Source organism: Vulpes lagopus, chromosome 10, assembly GCF_018345385.1.
Source record: "Vulpes lagopus strain Blue_001 chromosome 10, ASM1834538v1, whole genome shotgun sequence".
Taxonomy (NCBI): Eukaryota; Metazoa; Chordata; class Mammalia; order Carnivora; family Canidae; genus Vulpes; species Vulpes lagopus.
Window position 1 is genome coordinate 74,081,153 of NC_054833.1, and position 18,379 is coordinate 74,099,531.

The 18,379-nt window shown below is 38.4% G+C and overlaps 2 protein-coding genes across 9 annotated transcripts in view; one reads left to right on the forward strand and one right to left on the reverse strand.

Moving 5' to 3' along the window:
* The window catches only part of DOCK7 (dedicator of cytokinesis 7), a 220,919-nt gene extending 215,232 nt beyond the window's left edge, over window positions 1–5,687 (forward strand). For all 8 annotated transcript variants that reach the window (XM_041769969.1, XM_041769970.1, XM_041769971.1 and 5 more), the window contains 2 exons: window positions 190–357; window positions 3,139–5,687. In XM_041769969.1, coding sequence (XP_041625903.1) covers window positions 190–357; window positions 3,139–3,181 — 211 coding nt within the window. In that variant the 3' untranslated portion in view covers window positions 3,182–5,687. The remainder of the gene's footprint in view (window positions 1–189; window positions 358–3,138) is intronic.
* A 299-nt stretch (window positions 5,688–5,986) lies between these two features.
* Window positions 5,987–17,071, reverse strand: USP1 (ubiquitin specific peptidase 1). The gene is made up of 9 exons (XM_041769978.1): window positions 16,382–17,071; window positions 14,033–14,268; window positions 13,447–13,567; window positions 12,765–12,869; window positions 12,079–12,239; window positions 10,182–10,873; window positions 9,409–9,579; window positions 8,548–8,749; window positions 5,987–7,476 (listed from the first exon to the last, which is right to left on the reverse strand). Exons 2-9 carry the CDS (start codon window positions 14,200–14,202, stop codon window positions 6,741–6,743), a joined length of 2,358 nt encoding a protein of 785 aa, XP_041625912.1. The 5' UTR covers window positions 14,203–14,268; window positions 16,382–17,071; the 3' UTR covers window positions 5,987–6,740.
* Window positions 17,072–18,379: the final 1,308 nt, after the last annotated feature.

The window sequence follows — 18,379 nt, forward strand, 5'->3', positions numbered from 1 at the left end:
AAAAAAAAAAAAGAGTTGTAAAGAAACTCAGGTTGGGCATCTGTTCCCTGCCTTCCCAACACGAGAGAGAGGATATTTAGCCTTCAACTGAAAAATTGAATGATGTCATCATGGTGAATGTGTATAATAGCATCAAGCCCTCAAACTAGACAAGAAGAAATCTTTTGTTAACGCACTTGTTTCTCCTAGGTGTGAGGATGCCTTAAGAAAAAATAAGAGCTTAATTGGGCCAGATCAAAAGGAATATCAAAGGGAACTGGAGAGAAACTACCATCGCCTTAAAGAGGCCTTACAGCCTCTGATAAACAGAAAAATCCCTCAGTTATACAAGGCAGTATTACCTGTCACTTGCCACAGGTATGCTCCTTTATGTCTGTTATTTTGGATATCTTCAAGAAAACGAAAAAGCGAAATCTCCTTGAATTGTTGTTTTTTTTTTTTTTGAATTGTTTAATAATAAGGAATTAGTGTAACTTTTATTACATGGTTTCAGATATTGTCTCTTGAAACCTAACAAGCTCAACTAACCCATTACGAATAACCCTAAAATGAATCAGCCTTCAAGATAGAAGTCAGTTCTTCTTTCTATAATTTGAGAATAAAAAAGTTGTCTTAAGTATGCATACTAACCAAGACACAACGTGTTAAATCTGGCCTCCTAAAACTATTTCTTTTAAATCATGTCACACTTTGTTTATATGGGAGAATTTACTAGAATGTATCAGGAACCAGATACTCGTTTTCCTCAGCTCTAACAGTAAATTAAAACAGGCAACCCCATCCATTGAGTATCAAGAGGGCTTCAGTATTTTTCTTCACTAATTGTGACAGACAAAATGATGCTTACCTTTAAGAGGTTGTTGTGGTGATTAAATTTTAGGCATGTAAAGTTCCAAGGACAGTGCTTTAACATTTTACTTTGTTGGCACCTGAATTCTGGAAAGGGCATGATAACTGCTAAATGTTAGCTGCCCTTATTTTTGCATTTTGAAATCCATACGTACATACAACCATTGAATTATCGTGGAGTTTGCATTTATTTGACCACCCTTTGAACTAGTAACAGTAAAGCTACTGAACTCCACTTAGTTAATAAATTAACATCTGGAAGGCTTTTGAAGTTGCGTATATGAAAACAGTGTATACGCATGGTATAACATACTGCAAAAGAAAGTCAAATGAGCTATTTGATCATCTGGAAATTAGTCCTTATTCTTCAGTGATGTAGAAAAAAATGACACATGCATTCAAAATGTGTCTACTAAGTGCCTGCTATAGGTCATGTCCCCTACATGGAGCATTGTCCTAGCTGTACAGTAACAGGGGTAGACAGGGACCTTTTAAAAATCCTCTGTAAATGGAGAACAAACTGCTGAGGGTTGATGCAAGGAGGTGGGGCAGGGGAGGGATGTGCTAAGTAGGGGATGGATATCAAAGAGGGCACTTGTGATGAACACCTGGTGTTTTAAGTAATGAATTACTGAATTCTAACCCAGTAATTAATACTGCCCTGGATATTAACTAAAATTCAAATAAAAAATAAAATCCTGTCTCTGGCAAAATATATCTTGCATCCACCATTCTATACTGATATATCACCCATTAAAAATTATCAGTGGGAAGCAACACCAGTCCCATCTGCTTTGTGCTTCCCTTCTTTTTGGAACTTTTGCATCCTTGTTGCCTTTACCCACCTCCACTATTCTTAAACTCATTGGTCCAAGGTCCTGGGAAGAGGGTACTGTGTTCCTGACCTAGTCAGGACCTCTGTAAATGCTAGTCTTGCTTCCTCCAAATCTGCAGCCCATCTCAGTAGAAACATTGTAGCCTTCCTATCTAAAGGAGCTTTTCCCTTTTCCAGTATCACCATAATCCTGAGTTTTGCCTTCCTCTGTGATCTATGTTATGGTCAATCCCTCAAGCTTTTCTTAATATTTGCAAGTAGTTTTTCTGGAATTAAAAACAAACACTCTTCTGAGGTGGGGTGGCGGATACAGGTGTGTTAACAATGCCTAGCTTTCAAGATTTTCTACAGAACCAGAAAACCAAGCTTTGAGATTCAAAGATGATCTTTTCCTACTTGCCCTCTCCTTTCTTGGAGATCTAAGCCTCCAGGTTTAACCTTAATGGCAGGAAGGATAAACAGAAGAAATCAGTTTTAAGATAGAGAAAAATACATTAAGAGCTGAAGAATACTATCCCTCCCTCCCTTTTAATTTCTTGAGAATTTAGAATATAACATTTCCATAGAATTTTGAATTTATTTTACTGATTAACAAAATCTGGAATAATTTTTTGTAATAGGCTTAAAAGTTACTAAGATGGTGGTTCTCAAAGTTTGACGGGGGACATATAAAAAGGGGTCCCTGAGACCTTTAGAGGTTCCCAAGTCAAAACTAATTTCATATTAATACCAATACTATTTTACTTTTTCCACTCTTGTTCATTCATGAGAGTACCATAGAGTCTTCCAGAGTGCAATGTGATATTGTAAAAGATTTAATGCAGAAGCAGATAAGAGAATCTAGGCTTTCTATTAAGCTAGACATTAAATAAGAATGCCACTCTTCTAAAATTCTTACAAGTTTTAAAAATAATGCTATTTATAGTAACATATAATGGGTTATTTTATAAAATAATAATTTAAAATTTTCTTAATTTCTAATGTAAATATCAATATAGAATCCACATAAAAGCTTCCTGGGGTCCTCAATTCTTAAGTGTAAAAAGGAACCTAAAACCCAGGAGCTTGAGAACCACTGAATTCTTAGGATTTAAAATTTTAAATAACACCTGGTTTTTGCCTTTTAGTAATCTCAAGTCTTTTCCTGAAATCTCTCCCATTATCCCTTAGCTCTTGTTTTATCACAGTATCTAATCCCCTATTGGACAAATGAATAAATGATCAGTGCACTTGGCAAAGTGTGTTTTTAATCTATAAAAATATATATATAAGGCAGAATGTGCAGGATGAACATGTAACTTGAAAGTTAAGAACTTTGATGGCAAAAAAATATTTTAAGTTTTTGGTGGCAAAACTTTGATACCACTCTGGCAGAAAGAAGTATGTGAAGCATATTTTAAAGGAATATGCAAAAATTATTTACTTATAATTATATCCTTTCATTTTCTCCCCAGAGATTCCTTCAGTCGGATGAGCCTGCGCAAAATGGATCTTTAAAATAAATGCACTTATTCAGTTGAAGAGAGCCATGTATTCAACATTGAGTGTGAAAAAGAAATTAAGATTTACTGAAAAACAAGACTTGGGACTTAATTCTGGAAATTCTAGCATTGATTTACTACTCATTGAAGAACACAGTGGCCAAAACAGTTTCAAATGTAGATCATGAAGTTTGAGAATCATGGCCATGGTTTCTCATGTTCTGGTAATATGCTGTTATCTTTTTTTAAGACTCAAAGTAATGACTCACTATACATTTACTATTATTTATACCATAGCTAATGTTAAATTTATTTACTTTAAGTTTGTATTTTTTAATTTATATTACCATTTATAGATTCATTTTGGAACCATTTTAAATGTAGTAATGCTTATTTTAAAGGTACTATTAAATATGTGAATGTTTACACTAATTTTATTGAGTGAGACTTTAAAAATTTTTGTTGACAAAAGAATCTTGAGTTGATTCAAGAAATAGTCCCCAAACTCGCAAAGTAAAAATGAAAATTTACATTGTATGGGCCCAAGAGCCCCAAATTAAATAAATGATAAGTGGGCAAAGATACTGATAACTGGTTTGTGAAGTCTTAAAACAGGTTTCTAAGGTATTTTTCATTTAGATACCAAAGCAGGATTTAGGATACACTACAGAAATAACTTTACCTGATGAAGCTTTTGCTTATAAATAACAATACTGGGATCACTGCTACCAGTCACAGTAGCTTAATCTTTGACACTCAATCTTGTTACACTGATAGACTCTCAGCAACTAAAATGCATGATTTCGGTGTTTCAAATTGAACAAGCTGGTTATTTTAGGAGTTTGGACATCTAAACTAGTAAACTAGAAATCAGCTTTAGAGCTATCTTATTACATCACCATAAAATGACACTGAAAGCTGGTATTTGATTTTAATCTACCAGTTGAATGAAAACTTTTATTTTTTAATGCTTGTATAGACTTTATTATAAAGTATACACAAAAAGGCAAAATAGCTGTTTTAATTAAGAACAAATTTAAAGTAACTTTATGACATGAAAAACTAAGGCAAAATCTTTTTGAAATTATTTATTCCAATTACTTGGCAAGTTTATCCAAGAAACTATATATTAATGATTTTTGGAAGTGTTTTGAACAATGTCTTTTTTCTTTGTGCAGTTATTATAGAAAGGTATCATTTTTAATCTGTCCCTTTAATCTACTGACCAGTGACATGAATCACTTAAAAACTGATCATGGTGCCTTCATTCTGTAGTTGATGTTGAAACCAGATCTCAAAAATGTCTCCTTCTCCTGAGAGCATAGGAGATGGTTGATATCTTTTCCCCAGCCTACCTTTATAACTGGCAGTATTATCTCAAATTCATCTTACTACATCAATTCAAAGATTGAATCACAGAAAGATTTTTCAGATGAGTCAACAATGTTGGACCAAAAGGGGTGAACTAAGGAGTCAAAGACATAGCCTCAAAAATAAATTTGGGGATAGAGGATCCACGTGAACAAGAAAGAAAGACAAGGAGTCAAGAATGGAAATTCATTAAGACAAAAATAAGGTAACAAATACTCTCCTCTTTAAGGTAAGGGCGGGGGAGGTATACATAAGAGAATATTTAGTAATCCCCAGGTCATTTCTCGTTAGACTGTATTATGTAAGAGCTTGGATTATTTCACATAAATCTCAGTGACAACATCAAGAACTCTAAAATTTATATAATTATGATTTAATTTCCATGCAATACTAATTATTTTCTGACTTGAATAAAAACAGGCTTCCTCTGAGAACACTGGTATGATACTGAACATTTCCCTCATTTATCACATACTTCAGTTATCTTAAACTTTCTCATATCAAGAATCTACACCAATAGTTTGGTGGGTTTTTTTTTAAGATTTTATTTATTTATTCATGAGAGACACAGAGAGAGAGGCAGAGACATAGGCAGAGGGAGAAGCAGGCTCCATGCAGGGAGCCTAGCATGGGACTCGATCCCAGGACTCCAGGACCACGTCCTGGGCTGAAGGCGGCGCTAAACCACTGAGCCACCCAGGCTGCCCTACACCAATAGTTTTTAACATTGGCAGTCTCTTGGGTACAAGGCCCAGGCTCTATCCTAGAACTATTCCATCAGAAGCTTATGAGCAGTGTTTCATTTTAAAAGTTCTGTTTCATTTTAAAAGTTCCATTAGTGATTCTGAATGTAGAATGAGGTGAGAACCATGACTTTTTATAATAATGCACCATCTTGTGAAGAACATAAGACATGATTTAATTGTGTGACTAATTTATTAGTTGATAGGTACTCTTGTTGAAATGGGGGTATAAAAGTGTTATTTTAATAACATTTATATATTCTTTAGAATTGTATATTCTTTAGAATTGTTCTTAATGTCTTAACAAGTAATAAGGTAACTGATCATTTACCGATTTAATATACATTTATAAAATGAAAATTTAACCACATTTTTGTGCGTGCCCAAAGCATCACCTTAAAGGATTCCATAAAGTTATGTCTACTTGAAAGGACAACTAGAATGCAACAATTTTTACTATAACTTTTTAAGTATAACAACTTGGATGGACTAAGCAGTTTCTCCTATTTGAAAAATCTCTTCACTTCCAACTGTCAAAGTATTATTAAAGGTAATTATGCATGTTTATTCTCTTCTACATATGTGTGTGTATATATAAATATATTATACATACACATACATTTTCTTCTTTTAAGAGAACTCAGCTATATTTATGGTAAAAAAAATATATGCAGGTAAAAAAATTTGAGCAGTTGTATACATAGTTGTAAGCAGTTTAAATTTTATTGACCTCCCGGTTTAAAAAAAAAAAAAAAAGTTAAATTTAAGGTCACACCTCTAAATTTGATATACTATATACAAATCGTGCAGAATATGACTATGAAGAGATACAAATTAGTCCATGCCCAAAAAGATTTACTAGAATACAGAATCATTTTCATAAATACATATAAAATTCTTGTGAAGATATAGAAGGGAACTGGCCGTCCAGGTTTTCTGAGACACTTTTCAAAGTGACTCAAGGCACAAAATGTACACTACTGTGAATACACACATATCCCAGGACTTTGTGCCTCTAAATACAGCCCATTAAAGATCTGGCTTCATGACTTATAAAACTAAATGTACTGAAATGAGATTTTGCTTCTTAGCTGAAAAACCACAGGACCTATAAACATCAAATAGATAATTACTCCAAAACCTGGAGATACAAATACAAGCACTTTATTTTTTTAAAAAGCAAACACAAAAGATAGGTGTAAATTCAAAAGTGTTTAAATGCTTCCATTTGGATAATTAAGAACCTATACAAGTTTGTTCCCAGAAGCTAATGCATCACTAGTCTCTACTACTGGAAATTCTAAAAATTAACATGGTTTTCAGTAATTCAAATTTCACTATTTATATAAAAACCTAGAGAGACCAATAATATCCAATAGCTTCAAAAGATAAGCTAGACTGATGTAATCAACTTTACCAGCTTTTGTCCAGGTCTGTTAATATACACATAAGGAAAATACTCTATAATTTCTTATAAAATAGCAAATAAGGAGTAGATGTAGGAGATGTAGAAGGGGAAAGAGAATTCAAAAAGTCCTTCTCTTCAGTAACTTTCACTTCAGAATCATCAAAAAGTAACCATTTCCCCTCATACTCCTTTAAGCTTTGCACTACACATGAAATTTTGTTCTCAAATCCACTAAAGTTAATGCCTGTTTGGTCACTGGATTCTTTGTTTGTATCAAATTCATGGGTCCCATTAGTATTGTTAGTCTCAGAATTTCTATTTTCAGCAAATGCTGTACTGGCAACTTTATCAGGATTAGATGCTTTGTTGTATAGCTCATAATCTGCTTTGCTCTTTTGTCCTCCAAGAAGTCCAATAGCTTCTACATTTTTTTTGTTCAAAACTTTACTTGGCTGTGTATTTCCACTAACTCTAATTGACACTTCATCATCATCATAATTTTCAACCACACCCCTTGCTTCATCCTCATTCAATGGTTCTGGCTTACCTATTTCACACATTTGGTCGATGACAAAATTTCCCTTATCTAGTTCTAAACTGTTAAGGTCGGTGACTTTAACAGAAGCAGTGTAATGCCCACTACTGATGGTAATGCCACTGTGCATCACAACCGCAAATAATCCATAGCTGTCGTTGGTTGGCTTTGTGCTCCATTCTTCTAGTGACAATTTAAGAGGTGTCAGTAAAGGAGTGTTGATCTTGGAAAGTCCACCACCATAACAATCAAACCTTTGGGAGGGAGAAAAAAAAAAGGGGGATTTCTGCAATTTCTACTTTACATTTATTGTTTTATACCCAAATGTGAAATCAAGTTGTCTGAATGACCCTTAGTGCTCATATAAACATAAAAAAACCAGACTCTTAATTTTGTATACTTATTTCAGTATTTTTTCTTTGTGTAAATATCATTGAGTGCTAATATTCAGGTGTTTCTGTGAAGGATATATGGCATTCTCCTTTCCATTTTCTTTATAATGAGAAAATCAGTTTTTTTTTTAAGATTTATTTATTTATTCATGAGAGACACGGTGCGGGGGGGGGGAGGGGGCAGAGACACAGGCAGAGGGAGAAGCAGGCTCCATGCAGGGAGCCCAACATGGGACTCGATCCCGGGTCTCCAGGATCATGCCCCTGGGTCGAAGGCAGCGCTAAACCGCTGAGCCACCTGGGCTGCCCGAGAAAATCAGTTTTTTAAATGCCACTTAACTCCAAAATACTTTACATTTTAAGTAATTTTAATGTGAAGACTGTCTCTAGGGGAACAAAAATAAATAGCAAAGAAAAAGTCTGCTGAAAGTGTCATCTACGGGCATAGTAAAGTGTGTAGAGAGCTACTGGGAAACCCTCATGGTAATTTCAAACAATTCACTAATATGTATACATGTCACAAAGATACTTAACAGAAGAATATCTCTTCAAAGAACTAGTTTGATTCCTGGCTTACCTTGAAAACGAAATAATCTTGCCTTTTTCTCCCCTCAAAAATAAATTTCAATGTAAATAAAATCTCTTTGCTGCTTTTAATCAATTTAACTTGAAACTTTCTAATAATCTTTAATCTTCAATTAAAAGATGTGGGAAGAAATCCTAGAATATTTATTCATACCAAAAGGATTGAAATTGATGCATTTTTACAAGTAAACTGTTAAAAAGAGAACAAACTTTTCTAAGATAACCTTTATAAGTTACTTTTCAGTAGTTTATGCTAGTATACTATTTTGTTACTATTACAGTATTTTGAACAAAACTTCTTATAGCAGCTCATTTTTTTTTCACATAGCTTTTATTTATAATACTCACTCCAAGCCACTAGCAGCAAAGCACTTCAAATGAATAGTTATAACTTCAGGCATTTTGTCAAACAAAAGACTTCGTTCGGCTTCAGTATAATGATGGCAATTTTCACAGAAATATTTATCTTCTCCTACAATCCTCTCCACTGAAGCAAACTGTGAAATTGCCCATCTCAGGGTCTTCATTTCTGTTTTTGGCTCTGGAGAAACTACATAAGAGAATTCCTTTCACTCACAAATGAAAAACCTCTCAGACGTTAAAAATTAAACAAGTTCCATGTTCAAAATTAGCATGCAATTTCTATTGACTAATCCTTCCCAAATAATAGAAATTCCTTTGAGTTTCAGAAACTTAAGTTCATCCTCAGCTGTGTATACAAACATATCTTTTAAGTATTTATATTTGGGCAGCCAAAAAGTATTTAGGTGATAGGGACAGCAAAATGAAGATAACCTACTCTCCCTAAGACAGACTTTAGTTTAGCTATTAATTTCCAGTATCTGAACAGGTAAGCCAGTCTCATAATCACTTCTCATATCCTTTCCCTACTTTTTGTCGTTTTATGCTAAAACAGTGGTTCAATTATTGTGTTAAAAGTATCCCCTATAGCTCAAAGTCTGATAACCAAAAGTTATTAAAGCGTTTCATTTTCCCATTGTATACATCAAAATAAAGATGCCACAATTTTCCAAATGCTTTTAACAAGTCATTCTATATGAGCAGAAAGATTTTATTATACCAGAAACACTAAAAGCCAGCTCTTCTTTCTCAATAATTACATAAGCTACTATTAGACTGTGTTTTGTTGAAGAAAACTACTTATTCCACGGTCCACACAAGTCCATACAAGACTCCGATTCTGCTTACTTTCAGAACTCTCCTCTACTTTGGAAAGCTCATCTTCTTGTACTGGCACACTGATGTCCTGAAAATCTTCTCTTCTTTCTGTTAAACTTTCACATTCTAAGCAACGAGTCCTTAATACCAGCTGACCTTGAAATAATTTCTCTACTAGCTCAAAACCAATTTGCTCTGCACCTAAAACAAAAATAGGAAAACTTTTCAGCACAGCCCAAATAACCAGTAGTTCATTTACAGTGTATCATGAGTAAAAGGTATTTATAGCTAAACTTGCTTATTAGCATTAAGAGGTGCCTTGCTCATGACACAAATTCCCTGTAAAGATAGTTTTGAATATGAATTACTGTTGTCTCTAAGAGAGTCAGTTGTGTCACTTTAACTCCCTTCCCAAAGATATTTTCCCTGAGATCTGGATGAAATTAGGTAGAAATCCAATTCAAGTACAATATAACTACTTAGTTCTCTAAAATTGTACTGTATTAAATGCAATTTCTTAAGTTGTCAGGTACTTTCAGAAGGGGGTAAAGTAATTCTCTCTCCATTAAAATGCATTGAACTCCCCTTGTTTATAAACCATAAATTAACATTACCTTAAGATTAATGAGACTTATACACACATCTAAGCACAGTGTTTAAAGCACCACACAGTTCATGTTCAATGTTAAAATTTCCTCTTACAACTTGAACCAGACTTATGTTGTACATGTATCTAAGAACATTACAGTACTGTAGCTGTTAATCCTCCTACCTATCAATGTCTAAGAATAAATTATACTGACCTTTGTTTATGGGCTTAACTTCATTAACATTAACAGGCTTAACATTATCCCCTGGAGATTCAAGTTCACAACCATTAGTTGTGTTATCATTTTCACACTTCCCCAAGTCCTCTTCAAGATCATATTCATTTTCTTTCAATTGTTCTTTGGATCCTTGGTTTGTTGTTATTTTCCCCAGACTACAGAATTTAGAAAGAATGCTGGGTTGCTTAGTTGCAGGCTTTAACCAACTTATTTTAACTCTTGATTTCTTTTGTGAGGGTCTTGCACTTTCATTTTCAGAAACACACTTGGGGATTATTTTAGAAGGAATCTCTAACGTATCACCTGTAGCTTTCCTTTTTGATCTGGTTTGTCTCTGGTTCTCTTCCAATGACTGGTGTTCCTTGGATACTTTAACTTTTTTCTTCATGTTACCAAATTCAGTGTCACTTTTTCTTTTCCCATTTCCTTTTGGGAGTTTTTCTTTATAATCTTCAGAAGGCCTAAGATTGTCCATCTCTATGCTGTTAATACCACTCATTTCCTCTTTCTGATGAGGTTTTTCTTCTATCTTAGTAGATAATTCTACCACATTTTTTACTTCTTCTTTTTTTAGGAGTTGGCATGTTTCTTGAATGTTTCCCAAAATACACTGTAATACTTCCTGTGCATCATGCTGTAGATATCCTTCATACATAGGGTTGAGTTCCCTATAAATAAAAATTTCCATTTCATCTATTCTAGTTTTTAAGATAGAATACAGAAAAACTCCTTTCTATAGAGAAATTAATTCATTTAGAGGAATATCATAAATTATTTTAAAAATCTAAAAATATTTATATCACTAATTTGAAACTTCTTCCCAAACTAAACTTGTGACTAAAAGTAAAAACAAATTTTACCTCATTATCATAAATACTTTCATCCTTTTCTAAACACTAGTAGCAGCTAGTATATATATATAGTTTACCATGTACCAGGTTTTATTCAAGACGCTTTTTATATTATGTATATAACATAATTCTAACAATAATCCCATGAGGTTAAGTACTATTATCACCATGACTTACAGATAAGGTAGCTTGCCCAAGGGCAAAGAGATGCAAAGCCTTGATTCCAACCTGCTCTTGGCCACCATGCTATACTACACTGCTCGTTAACAAACATGTAACAGTGCATTTACACCTAAGTCTGGTGTTTTTGTTTTTTAAGTAATCTCTACACCCAACACGAGGCTCGAACTCACAACCCCTAAATCAAGAGTTGCATGCTCCACCAACTAAGCCAGCCAGGTGCCCTACCCTAGGTCTATTCTTAAACTTTAAAAATTTAACCCTATGACACATTAGATACCGCTACTTTATATATTGGATAAAGTTTCATTTAAGATAATACAAAGAAATCTAATCCAGTTAACTAATAGTTATTCAAGCACATACAATAAAACTAGAATATCTGGAATTTACAGTTCTTATGCATAATATATTTTGAATAAAAACCTATAATACCGGATTTGAAATTTCTTAGGACCAAATGTATTTGAGAAACTCAGTAATGTTCAGATCAAAAATATGGCATTTAACAAGTATTTTTCACCAACATGATGGGGGGGGGCAGTATCCCATGATTAAACTTATTACTATTTCTACAGAAAAATATACGAATATTCACATAAAAATGAATAAAGACGATAAATAGCTTCAGACTGATTCAGATTTAATGAATTATTTTAGTACCAAACTTACAAAAAAAAAAAAAAAGTCTACTTTCCAGAACCTCTGGATACTAGAGACTATAATATAGATCTGTAGTTTGTTTTCCTTGCCCTTTACTCCCCTTACTTGTTCATATATCCCTCTCCAAAGAGCACAATAAGCTGCTAGGCTAGAATCCTAAAATTTATTAAAGGCTATACCTGAGTGTGTTGAGCAGTCGCCTTGGCTGAGTAGCAAGTTCATCAGTGTATTTTTCTGGATTTAAGAGAAAGCTAGCCTGAAGCTGTTCAACTGAAATGATCAAGGACTGTAAACTGCATATTAGTTCATAACTTGCCAAAGAATCTTCTTTGCAATTTCCCTGTCAAAAAAGAAACACATAAACCATTAAATAAATTCATCCCCCTTATCTTTGTCTCACTAGATAATACTAGCTTTGCTAAATTTAATTTCATTATGACACTAATTTTATGGAGATATACAAATAAATTAAAAAATTTTAAGAACATTTTTTGATTACTTTCTATTTGGAAAAGAATGGTTTTCTGATGATGTAAGTTGGAGGTTTCTTTAGATTTACTTAAATTTTAAAAGTATTTGAAAACAACAGATGGTACGATCAACTGTGACTGTGATATATAAATGACAAGGTTTAGTGGTAAGCAGTAAATTAGAAGGCAGGAGAAGGCACTAAAAGGTGACTAGTTAGCTAACTTGTTACAAGAAAGGGGGGAAAATGCCTTTCTGAAAACACAAGATACTGAGAAATTCAATTCTGTTTGTTAAGAGAGACTCTGTTATCCTCCTCCCAAATCCTCTGTGTATCTATTTTTCATTTCTAAGCAGGTGAATTCTATTTTTTATCTATTGTGCTTTTATTTTTTACCTTATCTTTTTGATTGGCTTCATCTTTTAGGGCTTCTTTCTTCCTTGAAATAACGTTGAATAAGTGCTTCACTCCAGATTTAAAACCAGGACAAAAATATAATACCTATAAAAAGAGTGTTGTCTGAGTGTTTACTGAGCAAACAGTATACCTAAAATGATTAAAACACTACCTACGTTTTTTTGTAAAGCACTTTCAAATGTGCATTAATTTAATATTACATCAAAAGTTGTTTTCTATTTCATCATAAGTAGCTCACTGTCTTCCCCCACCAGCCGCAAAGCACTGAGGCTGGGTACATATTGCTAAGACTTAATGGTTATAAGGGTACATTAAACAGAGTTCAGAGGTTTAAATTCCATTCCACCATAGCACTAGGAATCAAGCAGAAAAGCTAAGGGTTTGGCATCTTCCAGTTAACCAAAGTCAATTCAATTTTGTTATCCCAATTTTATCGCTTTCACCCAAAAGGAAGCTGGTAAACATGCAATTTAGAATCATTACTCTAGCCCATTCTAGTTTATTTACAATCAGAGGCAAAGACAGTATGGACAATTAAAATACTCCCAGATAATCTGAAATGCTCAGAATATTAAATGTGACATCATGCTTTGCCTACTAAAGCTTTATTAAATAGCAAAATCAATCAATCAATCAATCAATCAATCAATCCTCCATTTACCTGAAGTATACTATTAAGGTAACAAGTGTTGCCGAGATTATTCAGTCCCACAAAGGGTAGTAAGTTTTCTCTCTTCTCACAGTGTACAGGTGAGGACTGTGCTGCAGGGACAACTTGATCACTGAAGTACAGAGCAGAGGGGGGTTTATGAAGTGTCGCTTAAGTATTCCATTTTGTTCAGATCTTAGTCACTAAAGGATTTATTTGCATCAAAGCTTTTATGTTGAAGTTTATCTTAAATATAATCAGCAACTATACACCAGCAGGTCTGATAATTTATCCATTAGGTATGACTATAAAGTTTAAACAGCTCAAGAACTATCAAGTCTTCTTAGTCACACACACAAAATCACGTTATTTCTTTACCCTCTACATAGAATGTTACGCTACAAATTTAAGTTGAAAAATAATTTTAACCAATAAATATTTTTCCTAGTTAATCTAATTAGCTAATAGGTTTGTCTCACTACTGTGTTTTTCTTGCCTTCATAGACTATCAGGTCAGAATGTCTGGAGATATCAAAGTTCACAACTTCTTCACGGATATGGAATTTTTAAAATACAGAAATATACTCAAGATACATACATTTCAGATCCTCTATATTCAGAAGCCTTTTCTTCATTTTCTTGAGAATCCGTGAAATCCAAGGCTCTCTTAGTTTCCTTTTTCTGAAAAAACTTCAGGGAAAGTCTGTTTTTCTTTGATGGGCTACCTCTTGAAAGCCCATTACTTTCACTAGGTATGACACCAGGCATTTTCTCTTCAAATCCCAAGGAGTTTACAAGAATTAATTTATACAAGGATGTTGTAATCAATCATATCTGTTAATCGCAGGGGAAAGGTTTCATTACTTTTCAGTTATCAGCTGTAGCAATAAAAATCATTAATTTTGAAGATTTACCAAGGAATGGAACTAATTAGAACTTCACATTTGAAAACCCAATGCTTGGCCAGTAACAGGCATTCAATGCTTATCGCTTAAATGAAAGGGCTTGCCATTTGTTCTTAGCTTTCTTAAACAACAAAAATATCAGATACTGAACTTTTATTAGTCTATTGGATTAAGGTTCACATCACAAAAATATCCCCATTTTAGTACGCCTATAGTAAAGTAGCATTAAGTAAAAAATTTTTAACTTATTCAGAAAATACTGACTGAGCAACAACTATCTCTAATTCTAAAATACAAGGTCATAAAGAGAAAGGAGTGAATGGGAAATCCAAGAGTGTTACAAGTGAAGGAGTCTTCCTTCCAAGGCCTCTTCCAGTTATTTTTGTGAATACATGAAGTAAAGCCTCTAAAAAGCTTCTTTAAAGTACAGCTTGCTCAAGTCACTATGTTGTACACCTGAAACTAATGTAATGTGTGTCAACTATATTCCAGTTAAAGTATAACTTGCATATGTAAGCAAAGGCATAGATCTGGTGTTCAGTTATACCTAAGAAGTTGAGAAGTTATAAAACATGTAGTTGTATAGTAGTGTAAATAATTGCTGCACTTTGTGCATCCCAAGTTGTTATGCCCTAAACACCGTGATACGCCACTGGTTTTTCAAACGTTTTTAAACTACAAATTTCTAATACTGTTTTAAGTAGGAAAAACAGGATTTTGACTTCTGCAACCTTTTCTCCCGTTAAAACTTTTGATCGAAAAAACTCCTAGCAGTATTTGTGATAGCAATTTTATACACCCATCCTGTTACTACCATTAAGACATCTGGGGGAAAGTGATCTGACCGGAGTTACTGGAGTACAAAAGCTCAGCACTGGCTTTCAAATATACACAGTAGTAGGGTAAATAGATAAACTAACAAAATTCACCCAAACCCCATCTTTACTAACAACCATTTCACTCTGCCTCTGACCTAGGAATTTGAAACATTGAACTCGGGAGTGAAACCACATTTTTGAGCCTTTAGAAGTAACTGGAAAGTTGACCCCCTTCCCATCCCCCCTCCCTCTCCAACTCAACGTAGGCTTCTAGCCACTTAATGCTGCTGGTGGAAGCCATCACCTGTGACAGACCAGCCTGCGCGAAGTTGTCAGGGATCTCAGCATTAGCGATTCTCGTAAAAGGGCTTCCTTGGGAGCCAATTCTTAACAAATGATGGAAAGTGCATTCTCAAACCGGACTTGAGTATGTATTAGAAAAAAACGACCCAGCAGCTGAAATAACGGACAAATCCTAAGCAATAAGCTCTGCTGGCTCCCTCAAATCACTAACCTTTACTATCACTGACAGGCTCGCATTTTCACCAGCTATACCCTGTCTTACGCTACGCCGTTTTGCTCCTGGTTTTCCTTAGGTCTAAATCAAGTTTCGCCGAAAACACAATAAATCGAATATTAAATACTCCTGAACCAATGACAGCATCAACACTCAGTCTCATTAGTTTTTAAGTGCTTCCCTTTCCAAGACGACACGTCTCCATTCCAATTTCCCAGAGGGGGTTTAAAAAAAAAAAAAAAGTAAAACCATTAAGGACAGCATCCTCGACAAAAGGTCGAAAACACGTGGCCTTCGAAATACTTCTGGAAAAATTAGGTGAGTACGCGTAAAATGTAGCAACCCCGACCCCGCACAGGGCTCCAGAGGGGTGGGGGGAGCCTCTTCTCCCCGCGCCGCCGCGACACTCCCGCAAGCCGAAGTGGAAAGACGGGGCCGGGCGCCGTGGGCGCCGACAGCCCGGCCGCCGCCGCTCCCGGCTCGCTCGCCCGCGGCGCTGGCCTATTTCACGCGCAGCCCGCACCTGCCTCCCCGCAGCCCTGCGGCGGCAGAAGGGGCACCCCCCGCACACGCGCACGCGCACACGCACACGCACAGCGGGGCCCGGAGGGCTCGGCGGGCCGCTCCCCCGCCGCAGCCCCCTCGGGAGCCGGCCGGACCTGCCTCGGCGCCCGGGCACCGGCCCCTCCTCCCCAGGCCCTTCTTACCTGATCATGGCCCACAGCGAGGTCCGCGGCGGTGACGCCCCAGTGCAGCCGGGATGTGCGTGGGTGCGACAGGTGAGACCCTGCCCGCGCCCCCGCCGCGCCCCCCACCCCCGACCCAGGAGAAGCTGCCCGGATCGCCCTCCCCGCAGGGGAGTGACCACCCGCTCTCGGAGCGGGAACCCGGGCTGCCGCTCGCTGCTGCCCGGCGCCGGCACCAACTACATCCCCGGAGCGGCGCCCGCCCCCGCCCGCCCCCGCCCGCCCCGGGATGGCGAGCACCCCCGGACGCAGCCCCGCTCGCCGAGCGCCGGAACCGCTAGGGTCTTTCCCACTCCGCCACCGAGGGGAACTTGGCGCGTTTTCCTCACTCTCAGGACCCCCGTGTTTGAGCCTCCGCCCGCGCCAGCACTGCGATTGGAGGCGGCGTCCTTCGAAAGTGCCGGTTCTAGTCTCCGCGCTGCAGAGACACGACAGGCAGGAGCCGCCTCGCGACCGCCACTCGCCCCCCTGGCACGCACGGGCCCCGGAACCAGCTGGAACGGTAGTTTCCCCAAGATCCTAACGGGTTCTTCTGCAGTTTCAAACAGCGCAGGCAGCGTCACGGGCAGCTCGCGCGGGTCCTCGCTGAGGGCGCGCGCGAGGTGCTGGAGGCCTGGCTGGCGGGCTCGAGCCTCACACCCTTTTTTTTTTTTTTTTTTTTAACCATTCGTGCGCGCGAGTTGGGGAAAAGCGTACGGGTCGGGAGACGGGACAGGGAGAAGATGGGACGGTCTCCTTCCTCCAGAAGACGACGCTAAAGGCTCAAATCCACCAATCAGAGATGAGCAAGCGCCCCCCCACGCCAGACTCCCCCTCCGCCACCACCAGGAGGAGCCAATCAGAAGTACCTACACAAAAGCCCCTGGGTGGGCGGAACAAGGAAATCCAGCCAATACCAAAGGAGAAGACAGGAGAGCTCCGCCAATCATCGCCAGATATGCAGAGTAGCCTTCAGGAGCGGTCCCCTCCTTCCGCTCTCATTGGCGTTCGAGTGCGCGCTTTCGCCGCCGACTGTTAAATCTGGCCCCGCGTTTCGTGACTCCTGGACGGCGGGCCGCCCCCGAGGGTGCGGCTTCCGGAGCGAGGCCCTCGCAACGAGCCCCGCCCCCCCCCCTTTTTTTTTTTTCCGTACACGCTCGGGCGGGGTTACTCGGGAGACTAGTTGCGGAAAATGGCTGCCGGGCTTGCTGGGCGCCGGGCGCCCGGGCTCTCGGTGGGGAGTCGCCGCCCCGGCCCCCGCGCCCCACGGGCGGGCTGGCGGACCCGAGCGCTGCGGTGCGTAGCCGCGAATCCGCACCCGCGCGCCGTAGCGCCGGGGCACCTTCCGCAGCCCGTGCCCGCCTCGTCTTCTCCCGCCTACCTCGTTCCCTTCCCGGCCAGACAAGGACGAGAACCCGAGCGTGTTGAGGCCCACTCTGGCCGCGGGCAGCCGGGAAGGGTCTCTGCGCGAGCCCTCACCTAGGGTTCAGGGTTCAGGCGCGGCGCGGCGTGGCGCGGCACTTCCCTGCCGCTTGCTTCCTCGGTGGGCATGCTTACCTGAGTGAGGTGAGCTCCCGGAGCCAGGGATGCAGTTAAGCAGAAGTCCAGTCCAGGTGCATTCTGTCCAGCAGGATTCCTGCTCTGGTGCCAAGCATGCATGTATTCAAGGCGCCAGGGAAATACATTCCCTGCTCCATAGGAACTTCACGTTCTAGAGAGGGGCAAACGGTAAACCAAAATGATAGGAAACACTGAGTAGTAGAGGAACGAGATAAGGCGTGGGCCGTTCTAGGTGAACTAGTCGGGAAAGACCTCTTGGAGTTGACACTTGAACGGAGAGCTGAATGCAAGTATAGCGAGCCTTGCAGGAATCTCAGGGAAGGGTGTTTCAGGCAAAGGGAACAGCAAGTTTAAAGTCCTCGAGCAGGGGCAGCCCGGGTGGCTCAGCGGTTGAGCATCTGCCTTTGGCTCAGGCCGTGA

Coding starts and splice junctions, on each gene's coding strand:
- USP1 (XM_041769978.1), bottom strand. CDS start 14,202: ATGCCTGGTGTCATACCTAGTGAAAGTAATGGGCTTTCAAGAGGTAGC. Junction 10,874..12,078: donor CGACTGCTCAACACACTCAG/GTATAGCCTTTA, acceptor TTTTATTTATAG/GGAACTCAACCCTATGTATG. Junction 8,750..9,408: donor AGTAGAGGAGAGTTCTGAAA/GTAAGCAGAATC, acceptor TCTCTTATGTAG/TTTCTCCAGAGCCAAAAACA.